This window comes from Trachymyrmex cornetzi, unplaced genomic scaffold (genome assembly GCF_001594075.2).
Source record: "Trachymyrmex cornetzi isolate Tcor2-1 unplaced genomic scaffold, Tcor1.1 scaffold147, whole genome shotgun sequence".
Classification (NCBI taxonomy): Eukaryota; Metazoa; Arthropoda; class Insecta; order Hymenoptera; family Formicidae; genus Trachymyrmex; species Trachymyrmex cornetzi.
The window spans coordinates 2949718-2976518 of NW_017296059.1; the positions used below are offsets into that span (position 1 = coordinate 2949718).

The 26801-nt window shown below is 37.1% G+C and overlaps 1 protein-coding gene across 1 annotated transcript in view; it reads right to left on the reverse strand.

Annotated features, from left to right (window-relative positions):
• Window positions 1-1484: 1484 nt before the first annotated feature.
• The window catches only part of LOC108757576 (hormonally up-regulated neu tumor-associated kinase homolog B), a 128533-nt gene continuing 103216 nt past the window's right edge, over window positions 1485-26801 (reverse strand). Inside the window, exons 4-12 of the mRNA XM_018502038.1 lie at window positions 5786-5847; window positions 5055-5184; window positions 4544-4856; window positions 3969-4072; window positions 3776-3880; window positions 3159-3348; window positions 2949-3058; window positions 1905-2076; window positions 1485-1739 (exon numbers count right to left, since the gene is read on the reverse strand). Coding sequence (XP_018357540.1) covers window positions 1662-1739; window positions 1905-2076; window positions 2949-3058; window positions 3159-3348; window positions 3776-3880; window positions 3969-4072; window positions 4544-4856; window positions 5055-5184; window positions 5786-5847 — 1264 coding nt within the window. The 3' untranslated portion in view covers window positions 1485-1661. The remainder of the gene's footprint in view (window positions 1740-1904; window positions 2077-2948; window positions 3059-3158; window positions 3349-3775; window positions 3881-3968; window positions 4073-4543; window positions 4857-5054; window positions 5185-5785; window positions 5848-26801) is intronic.

The window sequence follows — 26801 nt, forward strand, 5'->3', positions numbered from 1 at the left end:
AACCGATTGTGCTGGACAGATTATAGGTATTTATGAACTGCCTGTATTGCATTATTGTTTTATAATTATTCCGATTATTTGTTGTTGATATCGTTCCTAACGCAATAAAAAATCGAATGTGTGAGGACTCGTATAGCACAGACCTCCAAGGGATGTCCTAAGACGATCCAGAGGATGTTCTACGTCTTAAGGACGTCTTCATGTCTCTTGAAGTACTGTGTTGTGTGAGAGTATCCGAATAAATATGGAGAAAATCGTTGCTATTGTAATACATTGTCCAATAAATCGACCAGAAATAACATAACATCGATATTATCATTTCACATTCAACAATACAAATGTAATATAACACATGTTGTATGTAAAGAGTGCCTCCCATTTAATAACAAGTCGACACAAATGTTCTTTCTTTGCATTCCATGAGTAATAAAGATAGAACAATACCTGTGTCAATTTGTGTCAAAGAGAAGGCATCCCGAGACAATTGAAAAGCACAGGCAATAGGAAAACGGAATAACAGATTTTAATCTATCAGAAAAAATGTATTTGATACATTGAAATCTGTTATTTCCTGATCCTATTTTCTGTTGAACAAAAAGACCAACCCAAAAGAATGGCATTTTGGCCAAACAGAATTTCTAGTATCATAACCATTTTCTGATTATCATAATTCTGTTTGGTTTCACCAAAATACCATTCTGGTCTTTTATTGATTTAACCAGAACATTTTCCTCTGTATTTTTCAATTGTAGGCGTTAGGCTGTAACATTTACATTGTCAAATGTAAAATTATAACGTCGGCGTTATGTTACTGTTAGTGTTTACTGGAAACAGTATAATTATATTTTAATTATTGCAAACAAAGTATTTTGGTATTTTGATCATATGACTTAAGACTGCCTGATTGGCTTTCATAACGAGCTAATACAAATTCAAGGTTTATTCGCGTCGCATGCTCCAATATGCTCCAACATGCTCCATCATGCTCTTACCATAGCTTCTACTTACTGTAACGCGCTCATTGGAGTAAGTAGAAGTTATAGGAGCATGTTGGAGCGTATAACGCTAACAAATCTATAGAAAAAAATACCATCTGAGCTATCAAAAATCTAGCAAATCAGTCAGTAGCTAGCAAGTTATACAAATTCCAGCATAACAGCCAGAGGTTATCAATACAGTAGCAAACTAAAAAAATAACCGTGTGATGTAAACTCAAGTCAAATTTAAAGGAAGATCAACAGAAGCATGAATAAAGCTTTTATTAAGAGATATAAATTGGAGCAACGAATTTTCGTCAAGGATATAGTATAAAAGTATATTATATTATACGATAGTAATCCTTGTATGAGTTAAAGAACATTTTATAATGATGAACGAGAGATGTTACAAGATGTTATGCACTAATTTTATTAGTTAGATCACTGCACAAAAAATAATTCAAAAATAATACAAAAAATAATACAAAAAGCTTTATAACGGTAGTCATTTGTTAAACAAATTCAGTTTGGAGCTGTTGAGATTCTTTCATACAATTGCAAATAATTTAATGAGATTAACAGCTAATCTCGATAGTTACATACATATTTAACCAAATTTCTATTCGCAGAAAGGCGAAAACGTCGCTATTCTGCACACTTCTTTCAAAAGTGCTTTTTATAGTTTCATGTATCTTTTCTAATTCTCGCACTACCGACTCGACATCGCCACGGTGGGGCAAGTATCTTTTTATGAAAACTTTCCTGAAAAAATAATAATGCAGTCTATAAATATTAGAACTAGACCGACTTATTTAATTATAAATGCTATTAGTTTTCTATGAACGATACAACTAAGAATCATTAAAAAATCTAATTTTATATTGTTTTTTGGGTTGTCGATTTGTATTAAAAAATTTGGGATCTTACTTTAATTCGCGAAGTAGGTACGCTCTCGCTACTAACACGCGAATAAGTTTGTAAAGTCGAAGGGCTAGGAATTATTTCACAGTCCACTTTACAGGTCCTAGAGACACAGTCTTTTTTCTCCATTTTTTTGGAAATGCTACTAGATGTAGAACTTCTTGACTTCGTCTCGTCTCTGTTAACAATTAAGGCAATTAATATAATAACTATAAAGAACCTCTCTTTATGTTACATGGATTAGTTATTCATAAAATTTGAGAGATCTCGATGAAATGAATTAGTTTTTACATGAATATGATATAGCTTATAATATAGTGAATAAAAGATGTAATAGATGCAAGGTTTAATAATAATGGATAGTTTTTATGAACTATGGTGTACCAAAGGTGTAAAATTTGTGCTCACAGCATTTTTGATACAACATGGTTCAAAAACTATTATGTATTATTGAGCGTTGCTTTTTTGACACCTTTTGTTCACATTATACGCTATATATGAAAATTAATTCATTTCACCGGAACCCAATTTTTCATGTAATTATGGGATCCTTTAATATGTGGCTAATACGAGTCAAAGCTGCAGATGTATGTACAATTATATATCTAGAGACACTGGTAGTGTCTCGGCGCTAAGCTACGCGCAGCGACACTGCCGTGGCTACTTTACGCAAGCTGGCGAGTTGCCAGGAATTGAGATTATTGGATCTCAATAAGGGGGTTATAAATACAAGAATTTTAAATATTCTTCAGCTATTTTTCTCTTCTCTTCTCTTGTCTATGTACAATTCAACTCTTAAAGGAATTCAGAAAATGAAAAAAAAAGAAAAAAAGATTGAAATTTTATTGTATGTGCATTCACATCTTAAGTTTGTGGTCTCACCACAAATAAATATATTTTTTTATTGGTTTTTTTATTAAATATATACTTTTTATTGGTCTCAAATTAAAATACGTACTTTTTATATAAACGAATGATTTTATTCACAATTAATATATGTCTATTATGTGTGTAAAAAAATTCTGCTCTTAGCGTTTTATCGAATGGTACCTGTAAGATCGTCGATCCGAAAGCTTATCGGCCTGAATTTTTGTAATTTGCGGGACACGACACTGCTGGGGCGATAAGGATGTGGTATTTGTGGTATCGTAACGAATCCTCTGAAAAGAGAAATTAACAATGACTAAGGGACCCCGTGTGATCGACGTGATCGTAATCATTGGGATCAAAGATGTGGGGCAAAAGGAAGTTGAATTTTACGTAATTTCTCCGTTCCTCGGAAGAGCGGTTTTCGTTTCCGGAGCGGCATCGCCAGTTCCACGTCGTGGAACCGTGTAATGAGGATTTCTTGACTGATCGATCTTGCACCTGGCTGCGTCGCATGACGATTATGCGATCGGTATTGTCAGAGTTGCCGGACGTACCATTTCGTAAATTACTTTTCGCCATTCTGTATCAATATAGTAAAGAAATATTTCCATGCTATTGAATAGTTCTGCAAAAATATATTACTAGCATATACATATAAAGAATATTTTTTTTATATGTAAAAATATGTGTAAAACATTTATATGTGATTTTATACTTATATAATATATACAAGATATTTTAATTGCCTATTATTTAATATAATTAAATATTATAATGAGGAATAATATGTATATAATGTGAGATAAAATAAATAAGTCTGTTCGTTGTAAAGGAAGTCTACAATTAAGTTTCAGTAAATTTTAAATTTGATTTAATTATAAATTCTACTGAATTTTTCTGTCTGAAAGTAATATCGATTACGTACGAAATATTTTTAAAAGTTCACATTTTCAAGACTTGCATTTTGAAGAATGTAATTATACTTTATATATATATTTAATTGCCACCTGATAGTAGTTGACGATGAAATGTCTTCAGTTCGACACATAGAATTTCGAAGAAGACGCGGTGGTAGGTGATAAACAGAAGAAGCTTGATACAATTTATGCTTTCTGTTAAAAGTTACATGTTCGAATATGAATAAATTATAACGTGAAAGAACTTTCCTGTAAAATATTATCTCCCTTAATTGGTACTTACTTAATATTATACATGCCGCCAATTTCTCCATACTTTCGTCTCATTATTTCAGCCTCGACGGCAGCCGTGGTTGTTCGCATTGCCGTCGCGATCTCGTTCATTATCTATAATAATCAGTGATGTAATCCCCTTGCACGAGTATTTCGTATGGCGTTACTAATTGGCGTATATTTTAAAGTCTACCAAAAAACCGCAGAATAAATGCGGCAGTAAAATTGAAAATTCAGTGCATAATAACGCAGGGCATGCAGCCAGCATGAAAATAAGAGGGTTTATTAAAATTGAAAATTTTACCGCGAATAATAAAAGCATGGGTTTGTTAAAACTGGAAAATCTACCGTGAACAATAGGAGTATTTTCAGGGAAACAAATTAAAATGATTTAAAATGCGGTTTAAAAAATGTATTATTGAAATATATCAAAGTTTGGAAAAATGGTTCTTCGAGAATAAAGTCAAAAATATCAAATGCAGAATTTAAAAAATCGTAAAGATAATGTACGTTATTTTCTATGCATGTTCCTTTTCAAATTCCTCGATTGTGATCGAGGATTGTGGAGTATCTTGCATATATTACCGAGACGTGATTGGAAACGTTCAAGTCGTCTTCAGAGTGAAAATGAAAGCTACTCTTCGATGTCACAAGGATCCAAGGATGATCAAGAATCTCTCGAATGGTGATTCTTTCGCGAGCCGATGGAATGAGCAAGCGGTTTATTAAGTTCCTGCATTCGATCGACGTTTGGTACATAGCTTTTTCCTGGATCGATGTCAAGCCCCTATTGATTTGGATCATCAGCCTCCGTCGACGTTCCTCTGATGACGTCCATTCGTCGCGGGGGCACAGGAATGGAAGTCGACCGATAGTCATGCCATATAAAACGACACCTCTGTTTGTCACATCATAGCATAGTGTTTAAATGTTTCGCCAAAGAGTGTTTTTATATGTACTTTTATATTGCATTAATAACTTTTAAGCCAAACTGCCAAATTTATAATACTTCTTGACGCTATATAATGTTCGAGTTATTTAAAACAAAATTTTAATAAAATATATATATATATTATATATCTTTGGATTTACTTACAGGCTCCACAAATCTACTTCCGGCCCATATCGTTTACCTACGACAAAGAGTTCGGGAGCAGCGTACTCTGGAGATCCGCAGTGCGTTCGCAGAGGATCGCCGCTGGCGTAAATATTGCTGAGACCAAAGTCTATAATCGTGAAAAACATCTGTCACCGAATTGGTAAGTTTTCTTTATAAACAAATTTTTAACCTTCGATTGCTATTAAAGCTAAATCGCGTAACTATCGCTTTTAATCCGCAGTTCTAATATATAAATATTAATTATATAGTAAAATAAATAAATATTTGAAGACAAGACTATGTGTGTGTATATCTTCTTTTTTTTCATTTTCACAAATAAAAAATATTCGTAAAAATAAGAAATATATTTTGCATTTTATTTAATATTTTTGTTGCCTTAATATCAGATGTATCATAGCAATATATGTATATAGCAATCGAAGGTCATTAAGAATAACGGGCATTATGTTTCTGCGTAATTATATAAATTGCGGCCAATTTCATCGCAAGTGCAATTTTTTATGCGGAGCTCTGCCGAGCACAGGTGGATCTGATTTCACGCTCGAAAATCAAGCGTCACGCGAGCGGAAACATTATAGTTGCGATTTTCGCGGTGCACGCTAATCTACGCGGTTCGATCGATGGCGATTGCCACAATCACCGCGACCATAATGCTCTCTAGTCCCGCGTGATACGTCGACGTCCGTGTATACACGTCTGCCTCTCACCCACTATCTTGATCTGTTCCTTGCGTTCGTCCTGCAATACGATGTTCTCCATTTTAAGATCTCTGTAACAGAATCGTAAAAATTAAAGAGAAGTTGATCTCAATGTCTATTAAATAAAATATTTCAAAAAGTTATATATATAAGTACGTTATATTTAAAAAAAGTTTTTTTTTTCATATTCAAAGCAATAATGTTATTTATAATACCAAAATGAAATACATGCTAATCTTGTAGTATGTTATATAATAAAATATATAATTATGTACACATTCTACAGTCACTTAACTGTATACACGTATATATTATATATATAACATACTACAAGATTAGCATATATTTCGTTTTAATAAACACTAGATGGATATAAAATGATTCTTTTCCAAAGAAAATTTTGAAAAAGTTTATTCTTTATCATAACATTTTACAACTCAATACATTTAATATTCAAAAAGTCTAATTAAACTAAATTTAAATTATTCAATAAATTCGTTTCGAAAAATTTAGGTATTTAAATAAATAATAGGCTTTGCTATTTGATTACATTTCATTATCTTATACGATGTTATGATATTTTAATTAAAAAAACAAGTGCCAATTTGATTAAAAGAATTAAGATTAGAGTTGATATTTTTTCTTTCGTGATGTTATCTCGTTCTATCGATTTTAAGATTACGATTTTTTGGTATCTCTGATAGAGTAAGGATTACGCAGGCGGAGATTGCAGGCGGGTGAATGCAAAAAAAGTCCGCGCCGTATGCATATGCAATGCGTGTGCAGTTTGCACGATCACGTAGCGCGAGATTAACGCTCTCGGCGCAAGAACCCCGTGGCCCTGACCATCGCGCGAAGGTCTCTTTGCTCGTATCGCCGTCTACGAGCGCGGCTCGCGGACCTTGCAAATTGTCGTTTCGTCGGCATGACGGCCTCCCGGCCTCTCGATGATGTCGAGTCCTTTCGTTTCTTGATCTTTTGTATCCTTGATGAAATGTCAACGAAATGGAAATAATGTCTTCGAACGATTCGTCTCAATGTGGACGTAATTCTTATCTAGATGTCATTTTTTCACCAACATTGTAAGATTTGTATTATTTCTCCTCAAAATAAAATCGCAGAGATAATTCCCTACATCTATCGAATATAAATTGTATATGCAAACAGTAGTAATTTCTTATTTTTTTGATACTGTTTTTAAAACTCGCGACAATATAGTGAAAGATAGTGAGGTAATTGAAGAGTATCTTCAAATTAGTTACCAAGGAATTTACAAATAAATAAAATGATGTTATTAGCTGTGTAAAATATATACGGAGAGGAGAATATCGGCACATTTTGTAAAATTGGTTTCGAATTGCAGAGAAATTCATATAAAGAATGATATCAAAACTTCTACAGCTAAGGCTAGCTGTCATCGGGATCAGGCGGCAACGGCCCTGTAGCTTATCCGTGGCAGAGACCTTGGGACCTTGAAACACATCATTAAAATCGCATCGCCAGCGCGCGCGATGCGAGAGCGGAGTCAGTATGCGCTTTGGGTGTCGCTAATAAGTAATAAAAGAGGACTCGCTCCTCGGAACACGTGCCCGCGGCGAGGTTAATACCGTCACGGGATGCAAGGCGCTCTCGACGTGGTCGTTACACGTTGGCGGAATCTAGAACGTCCGCAGCATTTTTCTTTATTCCCCGTGGCTGGCCACCTTCCATCGAATCTGGAATCGTTTAACTCCCGCGAATACAAATTCTCTAAAGCGTTCACCCAAAGAAAAAACGTGATGAAATAAAACAGTGAACGGTTTCTTCGAGTAGTTTGTCAGATTTGTTCGTGTTGCTTGAAAGCCTTAAACGTTTTTTCACTTAAAGCGAAATAAATATATATTTAGGCGTTAGAGAAAGAGAGAAAGCAAAGATGCTGTAAGTGCAAAAAGTGTAAGCAACACAAACAACTAAATCTAATGTTAACTTATTGAGCTACATCTGTTGTTTTGTTATTCTCAGTTCGAGCTTCTTACTCTCATATATCTAATAATTATGCAAAGACAATCATCTTTAATTAGTAATAATACTAATAACAATATTTTTATTGCTATTGATTAGAGGATAATTGCCTTTGCACCATTATTATATGAAAGTAAGAAGCTTCAACTTACAATTAGAATAATGAACAAACAGTACAAGATCAATAAATTAATATTAGGTTTAGCTGTTTGTGTTGCTTGCATTCAGAATCTTCGCTTTCTCTCTCTCTCTCTAATACCCGAATATGTATTTATTTCGATGTTTTAGTAAACAGGAAATGGAGGAATTTATTAAATACGAGAAATTTACAATAGTAATATACATACAATTTTGTTTTCTTTTTTCTAAAAATACAGAAATTTTTACGGAAATAAGCAAGAAGAAAGAATCCTATTCAGTCAAAACTGAATAGAAATTTTATACGAACATATATAATTTGTGTTTATATCACTGGAAAGTTCAACAAGCATGACATTTTAAGTATAAGACATGATAGATGTAATCTATAACATAAAACACGTTCAATTCCATAATACCAATTTTATATTTTTCTTCGAAACGATTTCATAAATTCACTGACGAGAAAATCAATGCAATTAATTAATATCTACGCATTGATTAATTATCAGGAAGGATATTACGTAATTATCAGATCTTATAATCAACATTTTAAATTTACAGTATTAGCCTAAAAATACGATATGTTAAGTCGAGATACCGAAGGAAGGTATATCCATATTCCGATAATCAAAGTACAGTGTATCATTGTATGTACGGTACTCTAATACTGAATCGTGAGTATCGCCGGTTTCGAGCGGATGTACCAAGCGCGGCCTCCGAACGATGCGTTTCTGCTGCATCCTCGACTGCTGCGGGATAATAGTCGAAACGACCCTGAAGCCGAGGCCACGGTTGTTCGTTGGCCTGGGCGATTACGTTTCTTTTCCATCGTCGTAGAAGCCGCCGCGGCAGCGCGCGTTCCTGGGAACGTGCGTTCGCGACGAACTTTCGCGACAGATCGCACGAGATCCGATTAAAGTTTGAGCTTGTCCCGCGCCCGTTCGCAATCGCGCGAACATAATTGCCGGCGTAAAGCGACAGGTGGTCTCGCGGGTCTGATAGAAAAAAAAAAAAAATAAGAGGCATAACAAAAAGCGCGAAATACGTCCCGCACGCCCCGGCGCCGTTAACGATCGTCTCTTCTCTCGCCACCTCTCGCTCTGAAAATAAACTCGCGCGGCCCGTGACAAAAGTGATCGATGAACACAGCGATCCAGATATTCCCGGTGATCCACGGACGAGCGACGGGAGATGAGTTCGTGTATTGTAAGATGGAGCCACGGGTTGTATCTGAGGGAGATTGCATTCTGCGCAGTAGAATTTCTCTTTTCTATTGTAAATAAAAGGCGAAATCTGAACGAGATTTTCGTTATCTAGTCTTTCGTATACCATAATTTGTTAATTAAATAGCCAGTCTTATATAAAAAAGAGTGGCTCCATTTTCAACCTTTGAGAGTAAGATCTCTAAAAGTTTTAAAGAGTATCTGTTTCTCTTTTCATTCTTCTCCGGATATTAATTGTTTCTTATGCAGAAGCTATATTTGAAATATTTTACACAAATAATATTAATTATGTACTGTAAAAAATAGTTATAGGTTAATATCATGGTGTTAAATCCATCATGACATTAACACCAACACAGTGAGAATTATATAGACGTTATATCACGTGGGTGTTAAATTCACACCAGTGGTATTAGATTCACACTGATACTTTTTAGAGTGCGTCTTAGTGTCTATTATAAACGTATATTTTTCTTTATTAAATTTTTATTATAAGCAACTACCAGTCTACATCTATAAGGTCTATATATTTCAACATAGCATTTGCGTTAAACTTGGTGAACAGTTTTGAAAGGCAGACGTTTTGTAAGATTCGCTCTCATAATTTAACCTGTTCCTGTTCCATGCTACCAAGATACTTCTTTTATGAATTTATTGCTAATTGACAGTTATCCTTTACGTATCGCCGAACAAAGTGATAGCATCGCGTATCGTACACGTTTTCACAGACGCATTTACCTCCTCGCGCTCGTAAATGCTCGCGCGCGCGTTCGATGCACCCGCTCGAATGCGCGCATCCGTAAGTACTTAAATTTAATTGCTGGCCATGACCGTTACATCGCGGCAGTTATTTCGGTCTTAATAACCCGGGTCCACCAAGCTGTCGTTCGGTTGAGCGGGGTCATGTCCGTGTTACGAGTCGCGAAATCGCCGCGCGAAGATGTGCAAGACCGAAATTGCGAAATTGTACGTAGAAGAGAGCGATTTATCGATCCTTTCGCAAATAAATATTCGATACGAGGCGCCGCATTGATATGCACATAAGCATGGAATAGGTACGAGAGATATTTGGGATGCGATGCTCGAGGCGAGGTTTTAATAAACCGTCCAATACGCATCCGGACTTGTATATGATAAATCGGTCGGCGCGCGAGATGCTTATGGAAAATAATTCGAGCAGTTTGGTGGAGAAAATTAGGACTCTTAGAAGAAGTCTCGAGCGCTCTCGTTGCTTTAATATTAAAAATTAGTTAACGTGATAACTTTGTACTGAGAAAAATTGTTTGATATTTGTGACTATAATTGCATGGTAAAACAATTAGGATCCATTTTTATAGTTATTGTTAAAAGTAATAATTATATTTATAATTCTATAGAAAAATATTTAGTTGGCACCGAAAACGAGTATACATTACAATTATTTTCGATAATAACTATATATTTTTTGGTATATAAAACTAAATATAATTTTTATTACTAATATAGCAGTAACTATGAAAATGGAGCTCTTAACTTAATAATTATTTATAGTAACAAATATTTTTCTCTCAGTGTATTATAATTTTATTAGAGATTTATTAGAGAAAAGCACGGGCGACCTTTTTAGCCGCTTATTAGATACACATGTATTTGTAATGTCGAGGTTTTAATACGTTCTTACTTTTGCAGCTAGTTTAGACTCGATTCCAAGTCGCGAAAGAATACGCTTCCAAAGATGAAGGAACTTACTAAATGTTCTATATACATGAATGAATGTACCCTGCGTTCAGGCATAATGTTGAAGATCGTGACGACGATGTTGCGCATTAATGTTGGTTCGTCGACCATAACCAGTGCGTATCTTATTTTTCCAGCTGGCACCCCACGTCGATTCTGTCCCGTAAACAACGAGATCAAAACGGGTTCGCGGCTTATCTTGTCTTAATACGCGTCGTTTATCAGCCAATCGATACGCGCGCGGCATGTTTTACCGGCGTGAACGATGACGCGTCTTTTCGGTCAAGTTATCAGTAGCACCTGGCTGCACTCGAAGGCGCTCATTCGCGACTTAACTTAACTCTTTCATCGCTAAAATTGCAGAGTTGTAGTTTCAAGTGAGAACCGAGTGAGGTTCTAAATATTTTGAATGTTTCTGACGAAACTAACTGTCCTTTGTGCTCACATTAAAATATTTTCTGATCGCATTTTCACGATTCCGTACTTACTTAATCCGACTATTGGTTATTACTGGCTGAATCGAATTCGAATTGGAGAAACGAGTTAAAAATGCATTCAGCTGGGATTGAAAATTCTCACGATAACGACGTAACCCGATCGATCGTTAGAACGCTTGTCGCTTTTTTTGCACACAAGTTTTTTTGTAATTATTCCAAGTTTTATGTCAGCTACTAATGATCAGTATCGAACTTTATTCGCCTTTGCGCCCTGGCTATATAATCTTCCGTTATTACACAATAAAACGATATTAACGTTAATTAGTAGTCAACTCACGTTAGTGCTGTAGGGTTACTAAAGGTTTTACTTGTAATACCGAGAGATTATATGGCTAATACGCAAAAACAAACAACACACAATGTGATAGTCGTTAAAGCCGAGATATGTTTTATTTACAATAGTTAGGAATGTAATGGGCAATATACGAATCGTATACGAAGGAGCTAAAATTAGCAATAACTCCAGTTAAGGTTATTTTAATTGTACAATATCAGCTAAAAGTGTTAGCTAAAAAATTTTGGTGAACATGCCTTGAAAATCAACTGTAAAAAAATAAAACAAATTTTGGCTTATAATGGCTTATGCAGCGCAACAATCATATTTTGCTATAGTTTTAGGTAAATAACTTCTTAATGAGTAAGAGTGGACCTCTCTCTGAATAAATTTTTGCACGAATATTAGAGTTTTATTATAGTATATATAAACAAATTTTATTTAATTCATAACGCTATTTTCTCACAAAATTTGCAAGTAAGTACTAGGAAATATAATTTTATACAAGAGAACCAAAGCAGATAAAATAATTAAATAACTTTTAAACCAACGATAGAATGTACTCAAATTTTACAGAAATACTTAAACGTAACAGAACAATCTATGAAAGTTTTATGTTTTTGATAATGTTCTGAGACGTGACATACATCATGCATTAAACGCGTTAAAATAGCTCAAAACGTTAAATATGGTTCTTTTAATCATGCTATTTATCCAGACAAAAGTCAAAATTGTTTAATATTCTTTTTTCAAAATTCGATGACTCCGAAACCGTCTGCACATTTTTAGGTACGTGAAAGAGTGTATACTTAAATATATTTGGGAATATATTGAGAGCGAAAGGGTTAAATATCTCTTACAGGTAATCGGCGTGATATCGTGATTCGTGCATTGCCAGTGCATCGTGCGGCTCTTCTCTTTTTTTTTTGCCCTTAGTAGGGGCCACGATGCGTGGGCGGAAGGGATCCGGCCAGACGGGGTCATCGTCCATTCCTTGGGTTTCGCCCTTCTCATGCGCGGATACGCGTCTTCGTGGCCGCGAGTCTACATCGCGTGCAAATTAATCCTAATAAATTTTTCAAAACTAAAAAAGCAAACCGAAATTTATTATTACGCTGTAAAATATATGAAGGAAATGTACATCGGGATACATAGATAGGTACAAGATTCAAAATTCTTTCATGTCTCTCCTCTTAAATAATATTTTTTATATAATATATACTTACGTAAAGCAGGAAATAGCTATAATCATAAGATGTAAAATGTCAAATCAAGTTTCTTCTACAAAAATAACTTTGACTCTGTGTGAACAGAACTCTTCGTCTTTTAAAAAATAGTATTACATCATAGAAAACGTGGTTTATTTTTTTTAGATATTGTTTAGATATTGTTTAAAAAAAAAGAAGTTAAAACATCTGGCTTTACGACTATTTGTCGTCATTATTACATTGCCCTTTGGGGAATAGCGGTTAACGTTCCATGTATCAGTTGTAAACGGATCTAAGTTGAACTAGCACTAGGATTCAACCTACATCGCTCACATAAAGAGTGGCTTCTACGAGATGACATGTAATCTACGGGCCACAAGGGTCCCGACGAGAGGTTAAAGGCGGGTCGCTTCTCGAATACCGCGAGAATTATTGTCGGTGAAGCGGTTTAATTTTCAAACGCGTTTGCGGTCGTTTCAGTGCGAGTTGTAATTTCCATGCCGCGCCATCCGCCATACGCCATCGTGGGTGGCGTGACGCGAAATCGGCGGTATACCGAGGCGGTAACGGTAGCGATAAAAATATGCTGCGTGTCCCGATGCTTTACGATTATTGTTACGCGCAGTCGGCAGTCGCGACTAGAGTCGGAAATTTCTGAAAGCCCGAGGGCGAAAGGTTTATCGCGACTGTTTCGCGTTGTATCGCGACAATCGCACAGTTACCATGATATGAAAAATAAATGGCTAAACGAGGTTCATAAATAAAGTCCCGTGATAAATCCAATAACCAGACGGCAAACGTTTCTTACCTTCAACGAAGTCATTCCTAATAGCAAAAATTTCTCTCCGTCGTAAATAACAACTTACCGTTGAGTTTAATTAAAGTTTGAATTGATCGAAACACGAAATTTGTGCAATACCAATTAGTTGTTTATTAAAATATATATACGCGAGAATATTAACAACGTTATTTCTGACAAGTATACTTAATCTTCTAGATCATTGAAATATTAGCTTAATATTATTTATATGTTATTAAGAGAGAATCTCGCTCTTTCTTTAGTTTTTTATAATGTTCTCGACGATGTTTGTTGTGCTGATTCTATTAAAAAATCATCGTTCTTTTTCATCGTATTCAGACATTCTTAGTACACGATAGTGACTGATTGTACATTTCTCTTGGTTTAGTACAACTTGCTGAACTCATAACACCACAAAGCTCGTTCAAAAAAATATGTATAAAAAGAAACATGCGCGTCAAAACTCGTGATGTCGAGTATAATTTAGTCGAGCGTCGAGTCGATTCAATAAACAGGATGAACAAGACGTTCGATGAACCCGACGATGACGTGCATCCTTCGGAGGAGGATGCAGGCGCTGCGGGACGGCAGAAGAAGAAATGGTCGAGAGACGGAAAGGTAGAATGAAAAAAGACACGTGGAGGAGAAGGGAGGCGGTGAGAGGGGGAGGAGGACAGGGTCGAGAGGCGGCGACGGCGGTCGGGGTAAACCGGCGCGGAAAAAACTCGGAGTAATTTACAACAATCGTAAACGTAAGCGCAGGCGCAGTCGGCTTGATTCATAGTGATTGCCTAACGGAACCAGCGCGAAAATTTACTCGCACGCTACTCGTCGCCGACACCCAACATACTCCCGTCGAAAAATGACATCTGCATTCGGCCACCGTCATTGGCTTGCTCGCCCATCAGTCACAACAATAATTTATTCGAGATTCACTCTATCTTGAGTTTAATCTCAAGAAATTGTCTCTATATAAAATTAGAATCTACGTTAAAACACTTTAATAGACACTAACAAGGGAGGACCAAATAGTGTACACACGGATTTCGCTTTTGAAAATGTTTTAGAGTACTTACCTCTCTATTAATTCACGAGCAAGTGGCGCGACACAATATTCAATATTGGCGAGAAATTTTCGGTGAAAACGCACTTATTTTATATCTTCTGTAAGTTTTTGCGGAATGTACATTTAATAATCCTATTCTGTAACTCTTAACAATTGTAACAATATCATTACAGTTGTTAAGAGTCATACCCTTATGGATAGTATTCATAGTTCCGTTCTTATTTTAAGACCGTTCTAAGTAATGTCTTAAGACGCTAATACGGTTCTCTGGCATCTTAAGATTGTACTTAAGACGGTTTTAAATATAAAATCCGACTACGAACATCGGCTATAGAATAGATTTATAATATAAGTAAATGATGAGGCAACGCATGTAGTAGAAAAATTATCTCTTACGATATTATTTTAACGCATATTTTAAAGTCTACAACCACATACAAATAATATCGATTTGCAATTTAATTAAAAATTGCAAAACTTTCGATGCAAATTTCTCGCGGATACTTGAATATTACGTTGCACCATTTGCCCATAAATTAGTGGGGAGTAAGTTTAAAACATATTTAAAGTTAGGCGAAATTCGTGTGTACATTACTCGACCTTTCTCTTGTAAGCATTGTGAGACTCTAGAGAGAAGTGAATTGTCGAAGATTTCCTTGGTATGACTCGGAATATTAATCTTGGCACCGTTTCTTTGACATTTAATTTCACTTTTGCGAATCGTCGTCGATCAAAGATCTCCAACTAGAACCTGACTCGATTGAAATTATATCGGTTTCGATCCGATTTAATCATTTCCGATTTATAAATGAAAAAGTCGTGGTAACAGGTAATATTTCTGTTACACTGTGTCTCACCCGACATACGTACGTGTCCGAGGCACGCGCGTGGGTGCACGTGGACACGTATTTGCCCGCGTGTCCACATGTACCGGCTGCGATCGTCGCACGTAACGAAGGGCTCGCGCTCGCGCGATGGCAATTATCTCGAGGCGAATTCGCAATTAAACGAGACGATATAATTTATCGGTGGACCAGTTGCTCTCGTGAAAAGGAGGTTGCAGACAGTGGGCTTTTAGAGGTGGGGACGGATAGAGGGATGGGTCCAGCCGACGTGGCGCGGGCCCCCTCCGTGCGTTAATTTATTAATCAAACCTGTTCCAGGACACCTTCCACTCGCCGGGAGTGGCCCGTACGCGCTCGCCATGTAATTGATAATAAATATAACGCGGGTCGTTTTACTTACTGGCGTCGACTGCTCGTCGTCGACAACGTCGAGGTGGAGAACACGGCCACGGCGATACACACACCTGGTGTGTGACGGTGCATCCGTGCGTTGCACACGGTTGAAAGGGATTTAAAGCCGTGCTCCGATACGTCTGCTGCGTAAATAGCCGTGTCGTCGTGCGTAATCATCTGGATATATGAACTCCACTAGAATAAACTACGAGAGCGGAGGCATAAATCTGTCTCTCTCTCTCTCTCTCCACTCATTGCTCGGGTCGTCGTGCATCACCGTATCTGCCGCGACTTGTATTTGTATTTGGATTAGGCGTGGGAAATTAAACTTTCTACATATACACACGCGAGAAAGGATTACGCGCGATGCAGAAAAATGCCAATGCACCCTATCGTGAGCGTGCGAATCGATGTGATGTCGTCCTGGATTAACACGTCGAATGGTTCGATCCGTTTGCTATATTGAACGCTGGTGGAAATGTTGCGTACAGAATATCCCATAAATTTTTATAAAATTCGCGATTTTTATCCGATACAAGGTTTCTAAATTTTTATTTTTATTTTATGTTCGATACTAATAATCTTAACGATCAAACTTTATAGCTTATAAATCTTTCGCGAAATCGAGCTAAAGGTTAACTCGTAAACAAAATATACGTGTCTATTTTGCGAATCTGCACTCTTCAACTATATTTTCGGCACGAAAGTTTCAAGTTCGAGGGGAATATCAACGAGAAGATTTTGACGAAGATCCGCATTTTCCAAAGCTCATCTCACGCTTATCCGTACGATAACTTTCGAACGTGCCTCGATATCCGACCTCCAAATCGCGGCTTTACCTCAAACTGCCTACGTGCTCGCGTCAATCGTCCATTTTCGAAAGCCTCTTCTGGTTCGAGTTTTGCGAAGAACTTTTCATATATTCTGTGTATAGTTGTTTCTTTCTATTACTGCCTAACGCAATTGTAATAAATCATAGTGTTTAAGTCCGGGCGTTCTCCTCGCGCTTTTCTAGAATCAGCAGTTCCGTGAAACGGTGAGGATGCCCTCGTCAAATGGATCGTCCCCCCGTGAAATTCGCGTTTGCGCTCGTGTGGAAACGTATTTCGCGATCCTTTCGATTTTTCTCAGTTTGTTGACGGCCGCAGCGAAAAAAAGCCGGATGGCCCGTCCAGTGAATTATAGCCGCTCGGAAGGGGCCTGAGAGCACCATTAAATGTGACGTCGTATAATAACCGCATTAATATTGTAACGAGCGTCGATGCTCTCGCCCCGATCCAACGTACATCGTATATCGAGGCACATACATCACCCCATTTCTCTTTTCTTCGTCCGTATTCCTCGCTCTTCGTTTCTCTCTTGCGAGTCAGAGGAAAAAGGATGACGAAATCCGTGGGACAGAGCGAGAGAGGGAGAGCTTCCTGATTTGGATGCGGGTTGCAGGCGCCGATGACCTCGGATCGCCACCCTGGGGGGTCTTGAGGATCCTACTATCCTCGCGGTTCGTTCAAGAGTGTATAAGAGAATGGACATCGGCGCCGAGAGGGAAGAGCGAGGGATTTTGAAATATCGCATGGAATATGTAAACGGCAGGCGAGAAGGATTTTTCGATTTGCGATGGGACCACCGAGTTCTTTCCGGTGATGTATACATGGCGCCCTGGATTCTTTCTTCTCTTGAATCTTGCCGGGTGTCCGGATCCCCTTCAAGGTTTATCATTTAAATTATACACGATTAAACCACGCGCGCACGTCTGCAAATATCAAGTTGGAAATTTTGAGCGATTGCACTTTCGTTTTGTAAAGTGGAGTAGAGAAAGCGACACATTTTCTCTAACATCATGCTTAATATTCTTGTTAATGAGAAAGATTTCATTAAGAAAAAGATAATACTTAATCTGCACGTTGTGTAAATTAACAATTTTGTGACGTGTCACTTTTCTATCAATCATATACTATTTATATTTTCATTTTTACAAAAGTTAAATACTCAATTCGGTTGAGATACACAAGTTCCTGTTCTTGTAGTGTGACTAAGATAGTAAATGTTTAAGGGTTAAGATAGTAAATGTGCATAACTTCACTTTCTTTCCATATGATGTTTTTTCAATTATATGTATTCATTTACGTGTATTTCTTTAAAAGTGTCATTTTCAAAATTCGAACATTATAAGTACCAATTTTTTACTTGTGTCACTTTTCTATCGACGCGACGATATTTTAATTCCATTTTTGCAGTGACTATGATCATGGTATTTATTTCGGAATTTTAACTACAAGAAGAGCTCATAATAAATGTTATGGTCATCATATTAATAGAAAAATCAGCGTGTAACATCCCGGTTATTCGGCTGCAATGAACTGGGACAGAAAAATCCGCGATTTCGGCTTCGATCCATTAAGCCTTAACTGAGGAGCCGAATAAATCACAAAGGGTGGCCGGTGAGCGGATCGACGCGCGTCGCTTCGTCGGGCTAAGCGGGGAGGAAGCGTATAGTACGGGAGAGGAAAGTCGGGTGGTACACACGTCGAAGATGAGCGCGGATACATCATGGTGTACTAGGGTTTGAGCGGGGGCGCCGGTCGAAACCCAGGGGTCGAACCCGTGGAATATTTATGGCGACCGTGCGGCTCCTATTTTTATTTGGTACGAGAAATCGCGCTTGCGGAGAGCTCGCGGGAAACCCGAAAATATACCCCCGTTATTTCGCTTTATCTCCGGCCTATCCGAACTTCTTCCCTCCCCCGTCTTTTCATCCGGCTCTTTTTATTCAACTCATTGTCCTCTGTCACGTGTTTTCGCACGTCCCTATGTGCAGTTTCATCTCGCTCTCAGTCTCTTTTCGGCCTGGATTTTAGGGTAAAAACGGTAGCGCGTCTTTTACCGTGAGAAGGTCCCTTTTATCTTCGCGTCGAGGATCTGCCAAGTCTTTGAACGTCACCAGCGAGACATGCTAATACTCGTTGGCGCGATGAAATTCTGGGCGATGTTGGAATCCTGGATTTTAATAAAAGCGATAGACGTCCCCTTTGCGATTCTTTTGTTTACCGTCTAACTTACATATGGATGCAGAAAATACGGCTTATACGTATGTTCAATGTTCCATGCGGTAAATTACATTTGAGATCATTCGGCGAATCGGAAACGCGAAAATGTTATATCGTAATAATCAGCTAAATACGATTTGTCTGTAAATGACGGCAAATTTAAATAACAGTACCTCAAAGAAATCAATAAATAAACCACGGTACTTAAACAGCCGGCATTCACCCGACATTCGAACTATTCACCATTCTTCTGCTCAAATCCGCGCAACCGAGTCAGCAATTAATTTTAAGCTCGAATTCACAATAAGCCAGGTTGACGCGCATTCCATGGCCATGATAATTGTGAAAAGAGAGGAGAGAGAAAGAGAGAAAGAGAAGGGTGGGAGAGATGGGGACAGAATCCGGGAGAAGCTCTCGGGTTTCCGTTCGAACCGGAGCTGCGTTGCCTATTGTTGCGACATAATGCATCATTATGGCAGCTTATTCGCTGTAAGAGATGGTCCTTCGGCTCCAGAGGAGCGAGAGAAGGAAGGGAATATTCGCATTAAGAACCAGATTAGCGGACTTCCATGGCTAGCGTTAGATTAGTTAAAGGGGGTACTTTTCAAGGGGATTTTCTTGGCCGCGAAACAGCGAGGTTGAACTTCGGTATAAGAGAATATCGATAATTCTGCGGGTGGTTTAACGATACATATGCGAGTCCATTTTTCCCCCTCGCGATCGATTCCCTTCACATTACATTAATTTGTTGCCTTACTTTGTGAATTCGTAACTTATTCGTAACTTATTATTGTATATACATATATCTATTCTCTCTTACTATCAGCGATTCAAAAATAGTATCGAAACATTTTATGTATAGTTTGAGAGAAGAATAAAACTCTTGTATTTCGAATTTATTCGATATCTTATACATCACTGAGTTCAATAAGAAAAATAACATAATGTAGAAAATCGATACTTATACTATAAAGCAAGTGATATGATAATATTGGTTGAGATAATATTTATTTAATGTCTACCACAGCGTTCAAATTATTTCGTTTTATTTTCCACCGTAGCTTTTTATAGGATTGTTAGCTACATTCGGATTCGATGTAATTATAATTAGAGCTATATGATTCTAATTGTATCGAGAACGGCACCAACCTTTTTAATTAGATTTTAAAAATTAGGGAGTTACAATTTTAACGAAAGGTAATGTTTTTTGGACCAAACGCGTGCGTTCGGAGGAGATCTTTTTGCGAGATCCGTTTCGAAGGGTCACGTAAAAGAGGAGGAGAGGAGCGGCGGAAAAGGCTTGGGTGGCAGGGTGCCCATTAAAAGTTCCTAAGGGTCAATTTCCAGTCAAATACACTCGAACGGTACCTTGTCGGGGCGGTTGGGCGGTTTCAGGCCGCGAAATCGATATTAAAGCCGACCATGTCTATGAAGGAAAATATCGAAATATCTTATTCAGAGGGAAATATGTCTTACTGGAAAATCATATTCGCGATATTTTATTAAGTATTTATACTATATATTATAATAAAAATTTTATTAATAATAAAAATTCCATTTTGATTGGTCAATTCTCTTACATGTACAAATATTCTTAAATACAGAAAAAAAGAGTATGAAAAAAGAAAATATATAAATATGATCTATTGTAATCTAAAACTTGTTTAAAGGAATTTCCTTAGAAATGTTAAATTTGTGCAGAAAAATAGATAACACAAAATTTTGCGAAATGCTCTTTCTTATAATGATAGTCAGGAGGACTTAACTGGTCAAATTTACAAAAAATTATATATATCTTCCATAGCGTTATAAATATAACAAATTGGATGACATATCTACCTGGTTCGTGCTCATCGCGTAACAAAGGGTTAAGACCAAAAATATGATCGTGGGCGTCGAGGCAGGGAATTAACGATGAGCCGACGTCGGCGTCAGGAGCATTGGCACTTTTGCGGTGTGCGTAGGCGAGTGTATGTGTGCGAAAGACCGAAGTCGACACAATAGAGACGAGAGCAAGAATGAGAAAGAGAGACAGAGAGGAAGACAAGGACGACTAGGAGAAGGTAAAGAAGGTTGCCAGGAGGTCGTGGAGCCGTGAAGGGGTGCGATTCCCGCTTGAAAGCGACGTACGAACCCCTCAGGTTCAACGTACAGATAGAGAGGTCGAGGGAGCTGCTGCGAGCATCGCGACGTCGAACATCGTCGACGCTATCGACTCCTCAGGGTCGATGCACGGTACTCAACCTGACCTAAGCGTCGTACGCATATTCGAAACTCCTCACGTGTTGTTGCAATTGGTATTTTATTGCAAGGACCACATGCATTTAAATTATGTTTTAGTGGTCAATTTTCTTCGGTTCCTTTATTGTGTTTTCGGTCTATTTATCGTGAATGGGATTTTCAGAAAATGTATGCTTATAAGTGACTGTAGAAAATCTAGCAGTGTATCTGTTGAAAATTATTAAGCATTTAGGAGTTGCAGGAGTCTCATGGTCTTTTCTTTATTATTAATGACGAAACGAATTCGATCTTATGTGGTCGGATATTTGAAATTATATATGATATAATTATGATAGTATTATATATAGATAAAATTAATACAATAACTTTTTATCTGGTGAAAGATTTTTATTTTTTTTTGCAATTACAATATGATCTAATTGTATTATTTGATATGATATTGCCAGTTTATGAAAGTATTTCATTTGTATTTATAAATTTGTTCAAAAAACTTTCATAAATTATTTTTAAAATTTGTTTTGTGTTATCCATAGCAATTAATTTACTGTGCTTTATTATGACGCTAAAAGAGACCGCGTATATTTAATGTATCCGAGTGTATTGAAAAGTGCGACGGAAATCTCATGACAGTATTTTAATGCGTATTTAAATGCGTCAGAGAACCAAATAATAAACGATAAAAACGCTTGCATGTGGCACGTTATTCGTTACTTTTATCTTTTCATAACGGGGTGAATCAGAGTTACTCGTTAATCCTCATTGTTTCGCGAGCGTTCAGCCCCCGTTCGAACGATCAATTTGTAATCGAATATATCCACTGTGTGCGACGAAAATGCAACGCGGTGCGGAATCCGTAATTGCGAGCGTTAAATTTCACAGCGTGTATGCGGTGCGACGGTATGATCGTGGCCAGTCGAGCTGGAAATCCAATTTCGGGGAAAAGAGATTGCACCGCGAACATCGATAGTAAATTGCGCCCGATAGGACGCGCGAAAAGCAGATGCTATTGTGGTGACATCAAAATTTGATATTAAAGCTGTATTAAATTTTATAAAATATCTTGATACAAAATTTGCAATTGATTCCACCGTCGATGAGATCACGATAAAAGACTTTAAATTAATGATAATCTTTCACGATTTTCGTACGCGAAGGATGAGTGTTAAAGAAACTAATTGGCAGTATTGGCGAGCACACTAGCAAGCAAGTCGAAAGTTCTTCCGATGAGATTTGCCGCAAACGGATATAGTTTCCCGGTGGTCGATCAGTTGGTGATATTAGAGACACATCTTTTCCATTAGAACATGTCAGGCCGTACGAGAGAGCGTCAATCTCCGCGTAAATTAGTCCTTCTCCGAGACTCCGTTCCCTTTGGTCCTTGACTAGTACCGGATTCGCTGATTTTGGTCTCCCTCTTTCTTTTACGAACGACCAAGATCACTCTCCGTCGAACTCACCCACTTCGACATTCGTCACTAGTCACACTCTGTCGACGATATTATTTAACTCGTAAAAATCGATATGCGGGCGTTATTGAAAATATCACATATAAATTAAAAAGAACGATGTTTTGATACTGAAACATTGACATAGTTTTGTAGTTAGTCTATATTATAATTATTTGAAGTATTATACAAGGTCGATGCTGAGTACTCTAAAATTTTAAGAGATGATTTTTCATATAAAGTTAAGACGCACAAAAACTTAATATGATTACAAGTCCAAAATGGCTTAATTTTAAAGAGACAAGATGTCAAAGTTTTCGTTTCTTCCAAAACTTTCGGAAATCACTGGGATTATTTTGCTAAAACTTTATATATGTTTCAAGTTTTATCAAAATAATTCGAGTGGTTTTCGAAATTTTTCCTTTAATTTTGATACCTTATATCTTTAAAACTAAGCTGTTTCGGACATACAGTCATTTGAAGGTCTCGTTTTGAATTTGTGTAAAGATTTGAAAAATTATCCCGAATCACCCTTTAAATTCTTAGAGTATTTAGTATTCACCCTGTATATTTAAAACATTTTAATGAAACAAATTCAAACCTCAATTTAAGGAAACTTAAATTCTGTCGTACTGTGTGTGTCATTAAAAGAGTATAAAGTCGAAGTTTATGAAATCAAGCAATCTCAGATATCCCAAGGTTCTCCGAAGATGATAGCAACCAATTTGCAAGCGTCTCGGGTCTTAAAGTTTCTCAGATACGCTAGTCAATGAACGTCATTTTACGATCAATCCATCGGGTATTCGTGGATTACAGCGAACCGCCGCCGCTGTCAGAGAATCCACCGAGGGAGGCGAGTAGAAATGGAGATTTAAAAGAGGTATATCGGCAAGACGGAAAACAAGGTGCAGAGACAAGGGTGAGGGTAGGAGAGGGAGGATGCGGTTTTACCAGAAGTACTCCGAGGGTCTCTTACTAGTCGGGAAGCGGCAAAAGATGAAAGATATCCGAGATTGGCCTAGCCATTCCACTGCAAGCTTGCCCGGATATGGGTTTATATTGCTCTTTCGCTTTTATAGCATTCGACTATAAACTCACTCGAGACGGGCTTTTCGTCGGGCGCCATGCGTTCACGCTGTATATTTTAAAAAGTCCCTCGTACGCGCTTAGAGCTATCGACCGTTATCTCAGGGCGGGCATGCATCGACAGATCATGATTCTGGGGGTTTCAGGCTACCGAGAAATTGTAATGCTGGAGGTAGTTAAATATTCGTATAATATTTATGATTTTAGAGCTATCGTAACTATGTTCTGGGCAAGGAGTGATTACACTGACGTTTACTGTAACGGCACGACAGAAATAAAACCTAAAGACTTTGAATAATACCCCACTTTGAATGATAATATCTGAATCCAGTCTGAATAAGTTTTGAAAGACGCCATAAATGGTAAAATTCTAAGAATTTAAATAATTCAAAAGAATGCAGTTGAAAATGTTTTGAGGAGATGTTATTTTTACTTGCTTCGATAGAACGATTATTCTATAAAATGAACTCTGCCTTTGTATTCTTCACACAATTTAATACAGTTTAATAACAAATAAATTTATAACTGTTAGGCACGTATAACACTTGGCAAAAATAGCCAGCTAACCGGATACTCTAATATAGATAATGCGGTCGAGAGAAACTAGTATCTGCAAAGTTACGCTTATACAAAACAAAAATGAATACATGAATGTATTATAATAATATACGATTAAACAGCAAATGATATATCTGTATATGATTAAACAGATAAAGTTTATTATACATTATGACAAAAGAGATGAAAGAGAAAACTGGTTAGTCCACAGAAGAATAAGTTGATACGAAGTCGGCGTTCTCGCCTGGTTATGCTAGTTTACATCTTGTAGTTTGTATAAACAGATTGATCTGTAAATGATAATTAGCATTTCATTAATATGATTACATTGGGAAATGCCACAACAAATAGGTAATTATATTCGCGACAGAGGTTTCAATTTTCTTCCAAGTATCACTCGGCGTTTTTCCAAAGGTTCTTGAAAGACGAAAATAACTCTTGAATAGAATCAGAAGAACGATGAGCGTGTGCGTCCTCGTGTCACAGAAGACATCAAAGGTGCTCGTCTCGTCTACAAGATAATCGTTCGCGCGTCACACCGCCTTACGTTTCCTCGTAACAGGATATGGCTCTATCGCGGGTAGCCTTCCGTAAAATCGTCCCAGCGATATTCCTCCCATATCCCTCAGGTACACCACGCTTAGATCGTTTCCTCCCCCTTTCACACCGTAAAAGGGGGGAGGGTTTATTATTACACCGTGGCGGCGATAAAAGCGAACGGACAATAATAGCGAGAGCTGCGTGTGAGAGGGAAGATGCCCATCACGGAAGTTCGTGTTTTACGCTTGAATGTGAGCGCAAAAAGCGCTGGTGATTTTTTGATAACACGGTACACCACCGAGCTACGTCGTTACGGGAAAGAGATGTAGGTTGACCGATATGACGCCAAAATTCGTTATAGCGATGGGAATTAGAGTTAATAGATTATATCTACTTTGATAATTACTATGATCTATCAAAAAATGTCTCAAGGGTGAATATGGAGGAAATTCGAGTCACGAATGACTTAATTCGTTGATATTAACTTTATAATTTAAGATAAGGTATAAAAAAAAACATATTAAAGTAGAGAAGCATAAAGAAATGCGAATTTTTCGCATATATAAAGGTAAAAAATCTAAAAACAACAACTGAAAAACATTAATCAACTATAATGGATTGTGTGAGCGGTTATATTTTATATAGGTACTTTATTGAGAGTTATTGGATTCGCCGTAACATCAATATTGTTCAATAAGGAACATATACGCGATAATGTAGCGGTGCTGCGGCGGCACAGCTAAGAATTTGTATAATAGAGTACGAAAGAAAGGAAACGAAAATTGAGGCGGGAAGGGAAAAAAAGAGGAAAGGAATCAAGAGAGAAGAGGACGGAAAAGAGATGTAATCGAGAAGGACCTACAGCGAGTCCTATATCACGAACGATGCACTTGACAGGGAACAGAGGGGAGCAAATGCGCTATTATCGGGTGCATAAAGCGTGCCAGACCGGTTATGCGTATTTACGCACGTTTCCTTAGCGCTCGGAGAGGCCAGGGAGGCAGCGGGGAACGGACAAATTCGCTCATGAATTACCGAGACAATACACTCGCACGCAAAGCCACCATGAGGCGAGACACAATATTACTCCGTAACGACTTTCTCTCTAACCCTTTACCAGTTACGACGCGGGTACTTATACTTGTAGTAACACTCACTCATATATACGGAGTATCTCAAGGTTCATATGTTTTTTGTTCATTATAAATTCTTCGATGATCAATCATTTTCTTAAGATAATTTAATCAGTGTTTGTTCATACTTCTTTTTTTACTCTTTGATATTTTTGATATTAAGGTTTCTGTTCACTTACCACTACTCTCTCAGATTATAATGTAAGAAGCGAGAAGACATATAAAAATTCTCGCAAATTACATTTGAATAGAAATATTTGTCATTAGAATAACATCTGCGAATTGATAGATTTATAAAATAAAATTGAAAACTTGTTTCGGAAAGAAATTAAATTATACTCTCATTTCTATGTTATTTATATCTTATTAATTTGACAGTTTGTGATAACTATGAATATAACTTATCTCATTTTTTATTATAAATTAGAGAAATAAATTGTGAAATATAATTCATTTCCAGATATATTTGTTAATTAACGAAATAAAAAGAAAATTTTTGGTAGATATATTTTATCAGTCAGTCTTGTCGATTGTATAAGTTTTATTGAAAGTTGTTTTATTAAAACATATCTAATATTTCCATATTGATATATTTCACAAGAATTTTTATTGTGTATTTTCTCGCTTCTGACGTCATAATCTGAAATTATAGTGGTGAGTGAACAGGAGTTTAAAATAAGAATCTGTGTGAAAGGATTATGAGTGACTGTAGGTATGAATATGTTTGTAGGATATTTGAATAATTCGATTTAATAGGATCCTAAAAGTCAAAACAATTTCGCTACGAATGGATTGAATCATCGCACGTTTAA